Source organism: Thunnus thynnus, chromosome 1 (genome assembly GCF_963924715.1).
Source record: "Thunnus thynnus chromosome 1, fThuThy2.1, whole genome shotgun sequence".
Taxonomy (NCBI): Eukaryota; Metazoa; Chordata; class Actinopteri; order Scombriformes; family Scombridae; genus Thunnus; species Thunnus thynnus.
This window is the reverse complement of record NC_089517.1, coordinates 25,066,257-25,082,880: the sequence shown is the minus strand read 5'-3', so window position 1 is coordinate 25,082,880 and position 16,624 is coordinate 25,066,257. Positions and strand designations below refer to the sequence as shown.

Below are 16,624 nucleotides of genomic sequence, written 5' to 3'. Positions count from 1 at the left end.
AAAAAGTCTTAAAATGTCTTAAATTTAGTTTTTGATATTCAAGGTCTAAAAATGTCTTAAAATGTCTGGAATTGCAGGAGGGGAGGAATTCAATTTGATTTGGGGCAAAATGAATGAGCTTGTCTATGTTTTGTTCAGTTTTTATGTTTTATTTTACTGGTATTTCATATCACACAACAGTGACCATTTCCACAATGTCCAATACCTATTTGTTTGTACGTTAAATACGTAGCTTACACTCTGCTTGGTAGTTGGCGGTACGCCTTGTGTGGCTGTGATCTGCATTTTAACCCAGAAGAAGAATGTATTTATTCAGCTCCTGATTTGAGGGATGCAGTGGGGAAAAAGGAAAAAAAAAAACAAGAACACAACACTGTGAGCAAGCAATGCAGGCTCAGCCATGGATAAATGCAAATTTAATGAGAAGTGGTTGGTGGATGACAAATATTGTAGCGGGCTGAAACCATCCAGCGATTCGTATGAGGTGCAAAATGAACTCTGTTGTAAAACATTCAAACCTCGGACAATGGGTTGTAAAGCCCTGGATTCTCATATGAAATCTGAAAAGCACAAGCGCTATGCTAGCACTCGAAAAAGTATCCATCAAGTCGTTCACTGCTACAGCACTGCTAGTTTAGCTGTACGTACTAGAGATGATTTGTCTACTGCGAATATGTCCACTCTGGCAAAGCCTTCAGGCCCCAGTACCAGTCATCTGACAGTATTCAGCACTTTCTCTCTGACAGCCAGGTTGAGGGCAGAAGTGCTGTGGGTTTTGCATGTACAATAAGTCGCCACCACTCATACACTTCAAATGACGACATCCACACAGTGTTCAGGGAAATGTTTCCTGATTCCAAAAATGCAAAACATTCACCTGTGGAAGGGACAAGACAGCTCACCTTGTGCGCTTTGGACTTGCTCCTTACATGAAAAAGGAGTTCATCTCAAGAGTGAATAAAGATTCGTTTGTCATTATGTTCGACGGGAGCATGAACAGGACCACTAAGAATAAACAACTAGACCTGCATGGAAGACATTGCATTGGACAACCGATGAAACTGGCACCCACGTTCAATTCTATTTCTTTGGATCATAATTCATGGGCCATTCAACAGCAGATGACTTGTTGGAACATTTCAAGGTAAGCCATATGAGCTATGCAGTAACAACTTAACAAATTTAGACAAACCCTTGACTACTTAGGCTAAAATGCGATTTTGTTTAAACTGCTTTTTTGTTCCTTTTTTGTTCCTACAGTAATGTTAGGCCTGGACCCATTTTTATTTGCATAGAATAAGAATGATATTTATTGCCAAGAAATTTTTATACAAGGAATTTGTCTTGGTGTTTGCTCACTCAAAGAGGACAAAAGCAACACATCTAGAATTATATAAAAGGGAATATGTAAATGGATAACATGACTTAGTAAAGTGTTGTGGGTATCATTATTGTACTAGTAAGACGATGGCTGTTTTTTATAGGGTGTTTTTATTTTTCACATTTGCAGGAGTGTACAAAGGAACTCAAGCTTAAGAACATGGACCCAATGTTAGTTGGATGTTTGTGGAGCTCATACAAAAAGAACAGGGTGAGCAATTTGCTGGGGCTCAACTCGAAGTTGTGGTTAGTTTTGAAGAGTGGTTTTGCAGTGTAACAGATGGAGAAAGTGCTCAGAGCCCTGCACTCTCTCTTCAACTGTGCACCAGCAAGAAGGAGGACTTCAGTTCTGCAACAGTTCCTCAACGTTTCCTTAACCTTTCTGTTGCCATCAGTGGCTTGAAAACTTGCCAGCAGTTGAAAGAGCAGTTGAAGGTTGGCCCTCCATTGTGAAGTACGTGGACCTGGGGTTATTGTCATATGACACCATCACTGAGGCCCGAATAGATCCCTTCTTCTGGCCATTTCAAGAGTCTTCCTACGTTTTCTGACAAAATACCAGACGGATGCTCCAATAACGCCCTTCCTCCAGAAAGACCTGGATGATTTGATCAGGGTAATTATTCAATATCTTTCTTGTGTTGTAAACTGACTCCATTGTAGTCCTGTTTAAGCTACTGACCAGCTTTGTTCATATGACAAGCACTTTAATTGAAGAGTTAATATTTCTTTTTCCGTTTAATGAGTTGGGCACATACACTCATTGACATAAAATCGTATACAAGATCATATACAACATATTACCTTAACCCTTCCCCACACTCATTCCCCTTGTACACATACTCCGCATACATCAGTACATGCTCTACTTATCTCTAGTTATTAAACAAGTCCCATCTCTTCCACAATACTTATATTTCCTACCTATTTCATTTGTCCAGTTATACTTATCTACTTGCCTGCAAGCTGCAACACACATGTGCACCCACAAACTCACACATTCTCCCCTAACCACACAACCACTCACCACTCACATTCATAAATTTAATCAGTATGGGTGCAGCAGCTGCCCTCAAGGTGGGACATCCAGTATATTCATGCCTTTTATTCATCAGAGCAATTCAATAATGATGTGTTGCAGAATGTCTAGGCTATTTTAAGTAAGTTAAGTCAGTAAAATGTATTTATATAGCGCTTTTCACAGACAATCGTCACAAAGTGCTTGATGCCATGAGCATGATGCCATGAAGAAATACAGAGAAATACACAATCTGTAATTAAAGTGCACAGTAAAAAACTTTTTAGGTCAAGTCAAATATTTGTGACCAATTTTTAATATTTTATCTGTAGTTTGATATGTACAGCTGAATTAATGTTAACCAACTGCTGAGTATGTGTAATTATTCTGGAGGTTTGAAAAACCACTTACTTTCGTCAGGGACTGTTGGGGGCCAAAAACAGTGTAAGCAAGCTTGGTGTGTTGCAGTTTAACAAAGACTGTGAGATTGCCCTCTCAAGCATCTGCAAGAAGGCTCTGGATAAGTGCCCTCTGAAGTACTCCATAGTACAAAACATGATGTGTTTGGACCCAAATACAATGTACTCCGAGCCAGATGAGTGCCTGCAGAAAAGGAAGTGTCTCATCCAGACGTTTGTGGAAGATAATCCGTTGACAGGCGGAATATCTGCTGGTAAATTATAGGAATAAGAATAGAGTGGAATAGAATATTATTATTAATTAAATTATATTTTTCTGTCATTATTCTTATCTGAAACATGGATATTTGTTAACAACACATGGATTTTAACATTCTCTTTAAAAATTGGCATTGCCTTTCATACACCAAGTCCCTTAGTTTGTCAGGGAGTATTCACTTGGTCAGCATATTCATGTTGGTGTGATTTCATTGGCTACACACTGAATGCTGACATTTGATTGACATTGTATTGATGGCACACATGTTACATTACCTTCATCATGGGACAGTTAAGTCACAGCTTGAGAGACGGGGCACACAATGCTATTGTGTTTGTTGGGTGGCAATTTGTTGGGTAGCATAGATGACTTGAGAATGACACTTGCACTTGAACATCTGTTAAAACACAATTGTTGACTGACTTTTGAATGATTACAATTTTATTGTTTTAATTTTGCTCTGACTTGAACATACATATTTAATCTGTTATTTTGCTATTAATATTATGTGAATATTTACATATATATGTTTTTGCATCTAATTTCAGGGGATTTCACAGCAGTTTGAGACCTTCTTGTTCAAAGAGGCCAAAGCTGTGAACTCCATGTCCTTGAGTCCACAAGACCAAGACTCCAGAGTTGATGTGTTTTTACAGCAACACATCAGCACTTCTTACCCTGAGCTCTGGAGTTTTTGCAAGAAGTTGCTGCTCTTGTCCCAAGGGCAAGCAGAAGTCAAACAGGGTTCTCAGTCAACAAAGAGGTGGAAACATGCAACATAGCAGAGGACACCGTTATCACACAGAGACTTGTATGTGACAATTAGGGCTGTAGTCTCCTGGTCGACTAGTCGATTAGTTGGTCAATATGCTCTTGTCTGACTAAATTCTCATTGGTCGAATAATCTCTGTTACTTTCATGATGAGAAAGTGCTACATCAATAGCTTTCTAGGATTAATCCATTATTTCCTGCAGCGGGAGAGACAGACTAACAAATTACCTGTGAAAACGGGGGTGTATTCAAAACACCCCCATTTTTTTCATAACTTTGAACTCTCCCAAAGTAATGGAGCCTGCTGGGTCACTCTGTCCCCCCCCCCCCGACTAATCAATTAGTTGAAGATTACGTACGATTGTAGTCGACCAAGATTTTCTTTGGTTGACTACAGCCCTAGTGTCCATGTCAGAGTGTCTGGCGTGGTGACCAAAGTGACTCTTACAAAATGATGGGGAAGATGATGCTGAACTAGTGTGCAACTGCATGCCTCAGGTACAGAGCTTACCTGGATGAGGAAAAAAGCAAAAAGGGATGAGCAAAAGCTGAAGAGAAAGAACGTTGAAGAAAACCTTGATGAGCTAAAGAAGAGGATACACAAGATGTATGCGAGAGTCTACAAAAGGGTGCAGACAACTGTGCCAAACACGCAGAGAATACTGCAGGGACCAGAATGGCAACACCGATAACAAAATCAAACACACTGAGGAGACGAGCAAAGGAAAAGAGAGAGCAGTTGCTAGTCCTAAATAATGAAATTGATAAGAAGGCTGCTGAGCTAGGACACATGTCATGAGAGACATGGTGTCCATGGACAAACAGGGTCAAACAACTATACAAATTATTTCTGCCAGACGTTCTGAAAAGGAAAGTTTGGTGCTTATTGACTGAGAAATTAAAAATTGAAGAACATAAGGATTATTTCTCCCTAGAAATTACCCAGGCAGACTTTAAGGGTCATTAGCGCTTTGTAGAAGTTGAGATTGTCTTATGTACACATTTTTGTGATTTTAGGCCAAAAGGTTGTAGCGACTGGGTTGTCAAGTTGTCTCTACAGGGCCCTCTTATATTTATTTGATGGTAAACACAGAGGGACATTGTCTTCCATTGGAATGGGCTCAGCCCCATACAGTTTTATTTTCGTTAATGAGAATGCAGTTATGTCAGCTAATGTGCACCGAATATTTCAAAATATTCAAAAAACTCAATAATGGTGTATATTGCAGTCTTGTTTCTTAATTTCTTTTGCCACAGTAATGGTACTATTTTTTCGTTTTAGAGGTATTAAAAAGGTCTTAAAAGTCATTAAATGCGTACTTAAGAATATGCAAATACCCTGCGTGCAATGAAACAGAAAATAAAGTATCTTATTTTGCCTGTACATAGAAGTCTGTTAGACCATTATCAGGATTCTGACTTTTTTTTAAAATTTTAAGTAATTGTGATAATGGTGTCTCAAATTTTCCAGTGTTGACATGTTTTGACTGAGTTAATTGAATATGTCAGCCACTCCCTTGTACGTATTATCATCCTGAAAGACACGATTGCCATCAGCTGGTCGGATGGGCTGATAAGGATCCATCCTGTAGCTGTGAGGCCTTGAGTTTGACCTTGACAATACACTAGGAGTACTCTGTTGAGGCATCTTTAAACAGCTTTGGAAACTTTGACACACCAGCACTGTGTGTTATGACAAACACACATTCAATCCACATTTGAACTCTTTCGGACTGCTTGCACAGGTAATCCATAGTGTAGCCATTCATTCAACAGTCAGCTTGTACTCCTTATACAGTACGTTACTACCAAACAGAATTACAGTACCCGTACTGTACATTCAAGTGTGTCCAAACCTTTGCCTGGTGCTGTATGTCAGCTGGAAACAGATTTGTTTCATATACTATATATATATATATATATAGGTTAAAACCTATATATATTGTGAAAAATTGACATTAAATTGAGGGTGCAGACAAAGTGGTATAAATATTTTTTCTTTAGGTGGTAACCTTATTAAAAATTAATGCAACAACTTGTGCCAGTATATTTAAGTATCTGAAATTTATAATAGCAGAATTTATTATTTAGACTTTTAGTTTCATGTGTAATTTATTTATTAGCACAAGTAACATGACACAAAAACAAAATACATTAAGGATTACATTCAAATCCAAATTGGCTTATAAAGACATATCAACAAGAAATAAATAAAAATATAACATCTAAAAGGTAAGTTTATCAATGATGAGGGAAAAAACTATAAAATAGTTACAAAATGTAGAAGGCCATAAGTTGCAGCTAATATCTTCCATTGGGTTATAATATTTCAATATTAGTTATTACAGAATCCCCTGTTCATCTGTTATGTCAACATTGAGTTGTGTGATATCCATGTGAGCAGGGTTAGGAGCAAATGTGGGTTTATCACAGGTCTCTGTGTCATCTCAAAGTCTTGGCTTGCTCATTCATTGTTAGCTGCTTTGGGTAGGACAGTCAAATAAATTCCATCATTTTGGAGTGTACAGCTGAAATGCTACAATACAAACACTGTACAATATCTATCTGCCTGCACCTGTGGGTGCAGTGGACAGTAGTTTCATCCTCTTTCTAAGCACTGTAGCGAGAGACAGACAGGGGGCAGAAAGAGAGAGAGAGATTGCTGGATTTGGTCGTTGTCAACATTGGGGGGGGGGCTGTCATCTCTCTTCTCTCTGAAGTGTGTATGTGAGTGTGGGCAGGATTTTGGGAGCTGTCCTGACGTGGGCGCTCAACTCAAGTCCCCAGATAAAAGACACTTTCTGAAGTTTGTGTGTGTGTGTGTGTGTGTGTGTTTGCACAGTGGTGGTGGCTTAATGCGCTCCCTACTGTGTAACCCAGTGTCCCAGCCCACACTGTAGTGGGGCAGATAACACTTAACACACGCACACCCACACCTACACAAAGACATACACATGGTTTGTGTGTGATAGGAATGTGTGTGTGTTCGTGTAACTATGTGTGACTGTGTTGTTTGAGAGCTGTCTGGTTTTCAACCAAAACCCTTAATTATAATTTTGGGTCCTCCATGCAAGAAAAAGACAAATAATGACCTATAAGGACATTGTCATTATTAGAACATGACTAGAAAAATTAACTAATAGTCATGTACAAACACCAGATTCATTCCAATATCATTTTGTTCGGTCAGCCCTCTGCAATCAAAGTAAAAATAGAAAATAAAAGTTATGAAAATTCCACACCATGGTAAATATTTTTGGCCTAACATACTTCAACTGAGTGCTAGAGATGGCTCAATCAGGTTGAGTTAAGTACAACTAATTTTTTATCAAGATTTCACAGTTAAAAATGTGCTCATTAGACTATTAAACAGTTAATACAATGCAATGCAAAACAGCAACACCTCTTACTACGGCTTTGAAAATTGCTATAGAGGTGAATAAATATTTCTGTCACAGTGTTAACAAAAAGTAAAGATTTAAAGTATCACCATGGTGGGATTTATTACAGGGCTATCGTGGACAGGTGTACCTATTCATCCTAACTGTACCCCTGTCTCCTCCAGGTATTCTACGTTATAGTTCAGTTTGGCGGCCTCTTGCCTGAGTCAGTTCTGATCCAAAGACGAAGGCTCGATCTTACTGACCTGCAGAGTGGCACCACCACAGAACAGCCCTGGTTGGACTGGCAGTATATTGCCAAAGACTGCAGTGTGTTTGAAATGCAGAACAACGGGCCTTTACTGAGGCCAGACTCAGTCAACTGTCTGCAACTACCCAGGTAGGATGTGTGCGTGTTTGTGTGTGTGTGTGTGTGTGTGTGCATGTATGTTTGGATGGTAAGTATGAAAAATGGTATTATTTTTATCCACTGATCCTGGGTTCCAAGGTTACTAAGCTTTTTGTGCATGGTTTTAAACGTACATCAATAATAACACAATATGCTTAGTAGTATGGTAAGCCCTGGGGGAATCAGGGAGGGCAACCACACATTTAGTTACTTTCAGTTCTGTTGTAAAATTTAATATACGTTCTTCTCCTTTACTGCGTCATTAGTCAGATAAGGATACAGATTAATCATTCCATTTGAAACTGCTTTGAATAATCTATATGTGGAAAAGCTGAAAATAAACTCCTCAAACAGTCTGTTTGGGGCTTTCTCCCAAGAGCAGGGACCACATGTTCTCTTCTACCCTGTTGGGTGGTCATGGCCTCTTCCATGCAGAGAAGATGACACAGAAAATTACTGGCAAGACTCAACAAAGAGAATTATGAGCACACACACACACCACACACAGACTCATATTCATAAATGTATGCAAGTGTATATGTGTGTAAGCACATGTACTAAAACAAAAGAACATTAGTTTCAGGACATCAAAGAAAACCAGACACATACCCATTACACACACATGCAGTAAACACACAAAGAAGCACACACACTTTCCTGGCACCCTCACAGTGAGTAGATTTAAAAAGCTAACCACCTACGGCGTTGCCTTGGCACATGACCGGTAACAGGCTCTCGATTGGCACTAGATAGAGAACTGGACTTGGAACGTAGTCTAACATACACACACAATCTCACACACTCAATCTTGGCATAGCTGCTTGTATCAAGGCCTCGGTTGGCACTAGATAGAACAGGTATGAATAGATCAGAGATTATGTAGTCATTGCTTATTTTTCACTTGACTGACAAATGATATCACATACAACCTTCCCTGGCACAGTTACATGTATTAGTTAATTTGGCATGAGAGCAATTGAACCTCACACTGGCAACATAATAAAACACTTTGTGACATCAGTGGTTGATAATTATATCAAAAAGAGCACCTCATTTGATCTTGTGAGATTTATGTTTTTTATCTTGCAAGATTTATTTAATCCCACAGGAGACGTTGCTTCTCCTGAGCTCACTAGAGTGTCTGGTGAGATTAATTTAAGCATGCCTCAGTCATTTCAGGTGTTTTCAAACCAGTCAGTCAGTTCTGCTCCAGGAGGGCTGTTCATGATCTCTTTGCCTCTTGTTTACATGTACAGATAGACAGGTAACTTAGAGACAACAGAGATGAACAGCATTACAGCATTACAATATAGGTGCAAGTTTTGATTATTAGTTATTTTAGTGGTCTAGTTAATTCAATAGTTACAGTTGTATCACAATTTTTTTTTCCATTAGGAAAAAACAAAAAAACAAAAACTGTTGCCCAAATGCCCAAAAATGGAACCAATGTGTCCCCCATCATACTGATCTTTTTTCATATTGAGCACTGGCTGAAATGTGTGCTGTATAAAAATAAACATAATAAATATCAATATAATTTTTGTTATTGCTTTGAATAAGTTGTTATTTGGGGGGATTTTTTTCCTTATTGGACAGTAACAGTAGAGAGATGAGGAATGACAACAAAGGTGCCTGGCTGGACACAAACCAGGGACTTTGCAGTTCATGGTCGTTGCTTAACCCCTTGGCTACAAGGTCACTCCATATATTTCTTGCACTTATTTCTTACACTGTCCAGCTTTACACAGAAGTGGCCAAGTCTCAAGTCTAACTAGCTAATTAATGACCTGTTTATTACACGTCACAAGCAATGTGAAGGGGGGAGCAGGTGTCTATATTTGGAGATTTTCCCAATTTCCCCCTCACATATTCATATATAAATCGAATGTTTGTTTTATTCATCAAGTAGTTAGTGTTATTCTTTTTAGTTTTGATGATAGAGTCAGTCTTAGGCAGGACAGATCTACTAATGTATGCTCATGAGAGCGCCCACATGTGTGTGTGTGTGTGTGTGTGCGTGTGTGTTGGTAGCTGAACTGTCAATATGTCAAGTCAGTTTTATTTATATAGCTCCAAATCACAACAGAAGTTATCTCAGCACACTTTTCACATAGAGCAGGTCTAGACCATACTCTTTAATTTACAGAGACCCAACATTCCCCCCATGAACAAGCACTTGGCAACAGCAGCAAGGAAGAACTCCTCTTTCATGGGAAGAAACCTCGAGCAGAACTGGGGTCTAGGTGGGCTGCCATCTGTCTTGACTGGTTGGGTTGAGAGAGAAAGAGGGAGGGGGAGAGAGAGGAGAGCGAGACACAGAGAAGCACAACAACAACAATAATAACAATAATAATAATAGAAATATGACTAATAATAATAGTAATAGCAGTGGTTGTCAAGCTGGTCCAGCTGGACAGCAGGTGGTCCGCAACCAAAAGGTCACCTGCAAGATGAGAAAGCACAAAACTCCATGGAAGATGCCAAGTTAGTAACATGCATTAATGGGGCATGAATGCGTGCAGAAATGTATGTAAAACATATGTACAACACTATAGACTCCAGACACAGACAGAAACACAGCAAGCACAGCATATGCACAAACCAAAATAGAGTTATGTGGACACATTTTTACATACATACATCCCGTTTACATCAATGAGTACAATAGTGTGGACTCTGTGCTTGTAGTATGCCAAAAACCAAACTAGCATAAACAAACACGTGCACACACATGGAAACACAGGAGAAGTGCCCTGAATACGTCTTACAGAATTACCTGAAGACAAAGTAGGGGAGGCATTTACAGAGAAAGAAAAGAAGAAAGTAAGCAAAGGAGGAGCCTGTAGAGGTGAAGACAGAATGATACAGTAGGAGTTTTTGTCTTTGTCATGACACTTGTACTGTGTGTTCAATGGTGCCTTATCTTAAAATGTTAGTACACCATGAAGAACCCATACTTCAGTATGTAGCCCGTGGGTTCTTCTGAATAGTATAACAACCCTACACACAAGTAACACTGCTAAGTTGTGAATAACATTTCCTCCAAGATGAAACTAGCATATTTCTCATGCGTCCTCCTTGTCACCAAATACAAACTTTGCAAATGTTTTGTTTAATATGTCTGTTTTTATCTTCATACTTAACTGACTTTATGTTTGTGTGTTTTTCCTGGGTTTCAGTGACGTGCCCTACTCAGGAGGTAACATCACAATCAGCCTGCTGACCCCAGGACCAAACCTGAGGCCAGGCTATAATGACTTCTACAACACTCCTGAACTTCAGAAGATGGTACATGCCACCCAGGTCAGGATACATCTTAGTGGACAGTACCAGACCAGAGCAGCTGGGGTGAACCAGCGACACAGATACTATGCCATCAATGAGATCACCATCAGTGGCAGGTGAGGTTTACAATAATTTATCCAGAGAACCAATATAAGTACCTCATCTGTGTCTGAAAGTTGGTGGTATTGTGTATTATGATAAATAAAATGGAATTTAAATTTCCAATCTGGAATTTAATTGGATATGTTAATCTATGGTATATATAAATAAAAGCCTTGAAGAACTTAACTTGCACACTGAGTAGAATTTTGAATCATCATACCTCTAATATAGTTATTGTATACCTTAAAATGCAGGTAAGTAAGAATTAAAGGGTTACTCCAGAAACCTAGTATTATGCTCTCATAAATTTGGGGGGTTAGGTAAAACAGATTTTAAAAGTAAAAAAATGTAATTAAAGCAGCATAGACTGAAATATCTTGATATTTACTCCTTAGTATGGGTCAAGCACCAGTAACAAAATGTATCCTATACATTTCCCATAATGCAGCTGGATACTGTCTGTCAGTCATCAGACGCTCCCTGCCTAATTAACCTCCACATCTTTCAAACCCTGGTGACAGTGTACTGTACAACCTCTTCAGGGTTTTTTTTTTTAACTTTGGAGAGCTCCCTCCAGAAACACAGAAAACATTACCCAACTGTTTTCACAGGATGTTTAGTACTTCTCATGGCAAGTACACTAAACTTCATAGAGTGAATGAAGTTATCATTAATATTCATAAACTAATACTTTAACTTTTAAGTGTTTTTACATCTTTTTGTGAGTGTTTTCAAGTTCTTTAATGAATGTAGGGAAATCATCACATGTTGCATCATTCCAATCTCTTATAGTCCTTAAAATGTAAGAGTCATAATTGGTTAAAGGGGACCTATTGTGCTTTTCTTTATTTTGTGTCATATATATATAATGTTACAATGTCAAATGTTCATATTAAAAGTGGCAAAAGTGGCAAATAGTGAGGTAAAAGTAATCCCTGTGAGCTAAAAGCTCAGGCTTCAGACTGCTCTGAATACTAGGTTTCAGACGTTTTTTTCTACTTCTGCGATGAGCTGACGTCACCTCGTGATGGATTTCTTTATATGTTCATCTGCTCCAGGCAGAGCCCGCCCACAAGTGCTGCAGTGTGTGTTGGTCAGCTGCTCTCATTTGTTAGTGCTGGAGTTCACTGCTCCGCTCCGCTAACATTATGGAATTTTTCCATTGTTTTGAGGTTAGTCACGCTGAGCCACCGCTCAAATCGAGCTGGCATGCTGCAAGTGTTTTTCCATTACACAGCATGGCAAAGTAAATAAATTGTTTACATGTTGGAGGTGTGCTGGTCGTCTGCAGCTCTTCATAAAACATCATCACTCTGGCTGTTTCTGCTTGTACTATTTCTCCTTGCGTTAGTTCTAACTGATCCTTGGAACAAATAGCTCCAAATATCTCCATATGTTGTTGTGTCAACCTGTTTTTATTGAAGAATAGCGCCGCTAACGGCTCTGATAATTTGGATAAGTTGGCCAATCAGAAGAAAGTGGGCTTTTAAGGAGAGGGGCAGAGGGGAGGGGACCTAAAACGGCTCGTTTCAGACATAGGCTGAACTAGGGGGCTACATAAAGGACCAGTATAGGATAAATAAGGAGTTTTTTGAGCTGTGAGTCATGCAAAGCTACTCTAATAGAGTCCCAAAATAAAAATATAGAGCTGGAAATGAGCATAATAGGTCCCCTTTAAAAGAGACAATTGAAGATATTTTGTTAGTGTTGGTTTGTTAGAAGAATGTTAAAGCTCAAAAAATATCTTTGACAGACTGTTGAGTTTCAGCAGAGCTTTTCTGAGAGTAATTGTGAACACATCTCTTCATTAGACTGACAGAGTGACTGTTTTTATATGACTGTGGTAATTATAGGATTATGCAGGAGGCAATCATTTCTAACTCTTACTGTCCCTCCCCTCCCTCTAAGCTGTTTTAATTAGTAGCTTGTTACACTGAAGTAGGAGAAACAGATTTAGAGCTGCTGAAATCTCATCTTTGCATTCTTTACCCCTCACCATCTTCCCATTCCCCCCCTTTTCTTTCATTCTTCTTCCATCTCTCTTCATTCCTTATAAAGCATGTAAAAAGGCATGTTGGCAAGAGAGAGTACACTCATAACTTAAGCATGTGTGTATATGTGTGTGTGTGTGTATGTCATTAGCATTGTTTATCCTACATGTTAAAACAACGTCCCCCTTATGTCACATTACGGCATGTTATGGTGGCTATATTTTCAAAAAAAAACTGTATAGTAGGGGTGTAAAGGTACACAAAATTCACGGTTACTATGTACCTCGGTTTTGGGGTCACGATTTTTTTCCATACGATTTCGGTGCAGAAAAAAAAAAAGAAAGGTAGAAAATAACATCCAACAATGGGTCAATGGCCAAAACTATTACTGAAGCAGTTTAGTTGTGCTGCAGTGGAAAAAGAAAACAAATTTTCTGTTTCTTGCAAAGAGTCAGGACACCTTCTTAACAGCTGTTTTATGCTGATTTATGGTCGCTCCGAACTGGTTATGATGTGTTTTGTCCGACCACGTTGGAAATCAAATGTGTTTACAGTTGTGAAGTGAAGAACGGCTTCACTCAAAGGTGACCATCACAGCAAGGGGAAGGGGACCAAGGGGACTGGGAAAAGTTTCAAACTGAACCGAACATCCTGTACCGAATGGTTAGGGACGATTACACGAACCGTTACACCCCTACTGTATAGTATTAAAAGTCCCCCTACTACAAAAATGTGTTTTTAGGGCCTGAGCCCAAAGGGCGAAGACCCTATTCTATTTCGTGTGTTTGTTTGTTTCTTTCTTCTTTATTATTCCGCCACTTCAGCCCTAAATTTGACCCCCTAAACATGCTCAAAAACTCACCAAATTTGGCAGGCACATCAGGTCTGGTGAAAAATTTGATAAAATGTAAAAATTAACCCCCAAAGTGCCAAAATGTGCTCGAGAGCGCCACCTACGTATCTAATATGGCCGCCACGGCCCGTAGGAATGTCGTAGAGAGATTGAACCAAAACTCAATTATTCGTCTCATCAAGACCTACAAATCGTATTCTGACACCCTTGACCTAAATCCAACAGGAAGTCCGCAATATGCCCATCAAAGTACGACTTTGCGCCAATTTTGGACCCCCAAGAAACGCTATCTCCTCCTAGGGCGTTAATGGTATCGACTTCAAACTTGAATACATGACTGACCACTTTGAAACCTGTATCAATGGATTTTCGATGAAATTTCCTACAAAAGAATGTGATTTTTAATGTAGGATTTGGCCAAAGTCATGGGATTTATGAGGATATTTCACAAGAAGAGTGACATTCTCCTCTCCAACTGAGAGGGAGAGAGAGAGAGAATAGGAGAAGGGGGGTTGAATGGAGCTCATTGAGTGAGAATGACAGTTTAGTGATAAAGTGCTGCAGAAAAATAAAATCAAAACTAAAATTTGTAGCTCTGTACTGCAGTTTTTCCTTTTTAGGGCCCAAGCACCTAGCGGTTCACTCACACTCTCTATTCAAATATTTTTTTTCTCTGTCAAGCTGCAGTTACTTATTGTCTCTACACACCTGACAGTACACATTTCAATCAAACTTTGACCAGGTCATGTGGGTTAAAAGTCTTTACTTTTCTAAAAATAAACTTGATGAAAATTAGGAAATTAATTTGTTTTAAACACAAACTCATCAAAAGTTTTCAAATTATTAATTGAAATTACAGTGAAAAGGCCCAAAACTTGCATAATTTTGATGACACAGGGGTGAGCAAGACAGACATGTCTCACCCTGCAGAAAATTGTCATCCTCACACCGTTGAGTTTTGATGTTTCGCCATGACAGAGGAAATTGCTATAACTTTATTGTACATGCTCCAGTCTGCACCAAACTTCGCATGTTTGTAAAGTCAGACCTGTCAGCCCAGGTCTGGAGACATCTACACGCCCGTGACAGAAGGCTTGGACTGCACCGCACCCCGACGTGCGCAAGGGTGTGAAGGCCCGTTCGACGCTGCTTGCAGCTTAAATTCTTCTTGTTCCTACAGTTTGATGTTTGAGCTTCACTGTGCAGAATGATGTATGTGCAGAGTTTGACACTAGAAGGCTGTTATCACTTTCATCTACATTAAGTGGAAAGTTTCTTTGTGCTCATTGAAAATCTGATTTTAAGGGGTGGGCCTACGAGCAGGATTTGTGACATCACAAATAGTTTGGAGCCAATTCTGGTCTAATATTCAACTTAAGCAAGGGTGATGTGAAGCTTGAAGCCAGTGAAGTAGGAAACATCTGGTGTCCAGCAGTTAAACTTCTGAAATGAAATATATTTGCATATTCATAGATCCTGGATTTTAATGAGGGAGAACGAGGAAATGTCATTTCAGGGTTTTTGACGTGGTAATTATACTTTTTTTGTAGAAAAGCCATATCAGACACTCATTATTGTTCCAAGCAGAGTATTTTAGATGTCTTAATATATGTCTAGAGGGGATCTTTAAATATAGCAAGTAGATTTCCTCAGGTTATTAACAGAGAGACTGGGGTTACAGTGTCAGTCTCATCAGTATATTATTTAGTATTGCACCTGACCTAGGACTTTTTGTTATTAGGGTATTGTTAGTCTCCATATTATATATATAGTTTTTTTGTATTTATATCAGTTTAATCTGAAAGATAAAAAGTCAGCATTATTTGTGTGGTACATTCCAGCTTTAAGGCTCTTGTAGTTTATGTATTTCCCACCAGTGAGTATGTACTTATACATTTATGACATCATAAGAAAAACATTAAAGGATAGGTTCACCCTTTTTAAGTCCATCTTAAAAAAATACTCACACGTCCACATGTAATTGTTTTTCCTATATATTCTAGCGCTGTAAGTGATGGGAGACAAAATCTATCGTGCTTTTTCTGTGCAAAAATTGATTCCCAAGTTTAAAGCTAATACGAGGCTTCAGCATTCTAATATAGACAAATCAAGAATCAAGTGGGTAGCTACCACAGTCTTTTTTAGTATTTTTAGTACTTCTTTGTCTGTGAGAATCACAAAGAGGAATTTTTTTACTGAAAAGACTTTGAAAGATAGCTACAGCTGTTTATGGATTTTGTCCCCCATCACTTGGATTGAAATTGCTTTAGAAAGGGATCTCTTTGCAACCAATATGGACAGGATGAACAATAACTACCAGTAACTCTGTCACTGTACAAATTGGCATGAGAGTATTATTTCTAGACAGACCTGAAAAAATGTTAACCTATCATTTAAGATATTTGTGTGAATTTTTTTCATTAGAAATGTCTTAATGGCATATTGTTAAGCATTCTTAAATGATAAACCACAAAGCCACCATTGTAAACGACAGCACATTATTGTCTTTGATGTTTAAGGATGATATAGTAAATTATAAAAGTTGTATTTATTCCTTTGGAAATTGCAAGTTATTATCATTATTTTAAATATGATAGTCTGTACCTGAGTTACTAATTCACTGACTGAGTGATGAAGTTACACCATTGCTCGGCCGAATGCTGCCACTTCCTGTATTTTAAATTAAAAGCCCTCTAGCGTTTCATACACACTCCAATCATATACTTGGTTTTGACCTAGTCTTGTTGTATGTGAGT

The 16,624-nt window shown here is 38.7% G+C and overlaps 1 protein-coding gene across 4 annotated transcripts in view; it reads left to right on the top strand.

Moving 5' to 3' along the window:
* The window catches only part of ush2a (Usher syndrome 2A (autosomal recessive, mild)), a 236,830-nt gene that overhangs the window by 31,729 nt on the left and 188,477 nt on the right, over positions 1 to 16,624 (top strand). For all 4 annotated transcript variants that reach the window (XM_067592610.1, XM_067592634.1, XM_067592617.1 and 1 more), the window contains exons 10-11: positions 7,414 to 7,628; positions 10,817 to 11,038. In XM_067592610.1, the coding sequence (XP_067448711.1) occupies positions 7,414 to 7,628; positions 10,817 to 11,038 (437 nt within the window). The remainder of the gene's footprint in view (positions 1 to 7,413; positions 7,629 to 10,816; positions 11,039 to 16,624) is intronic.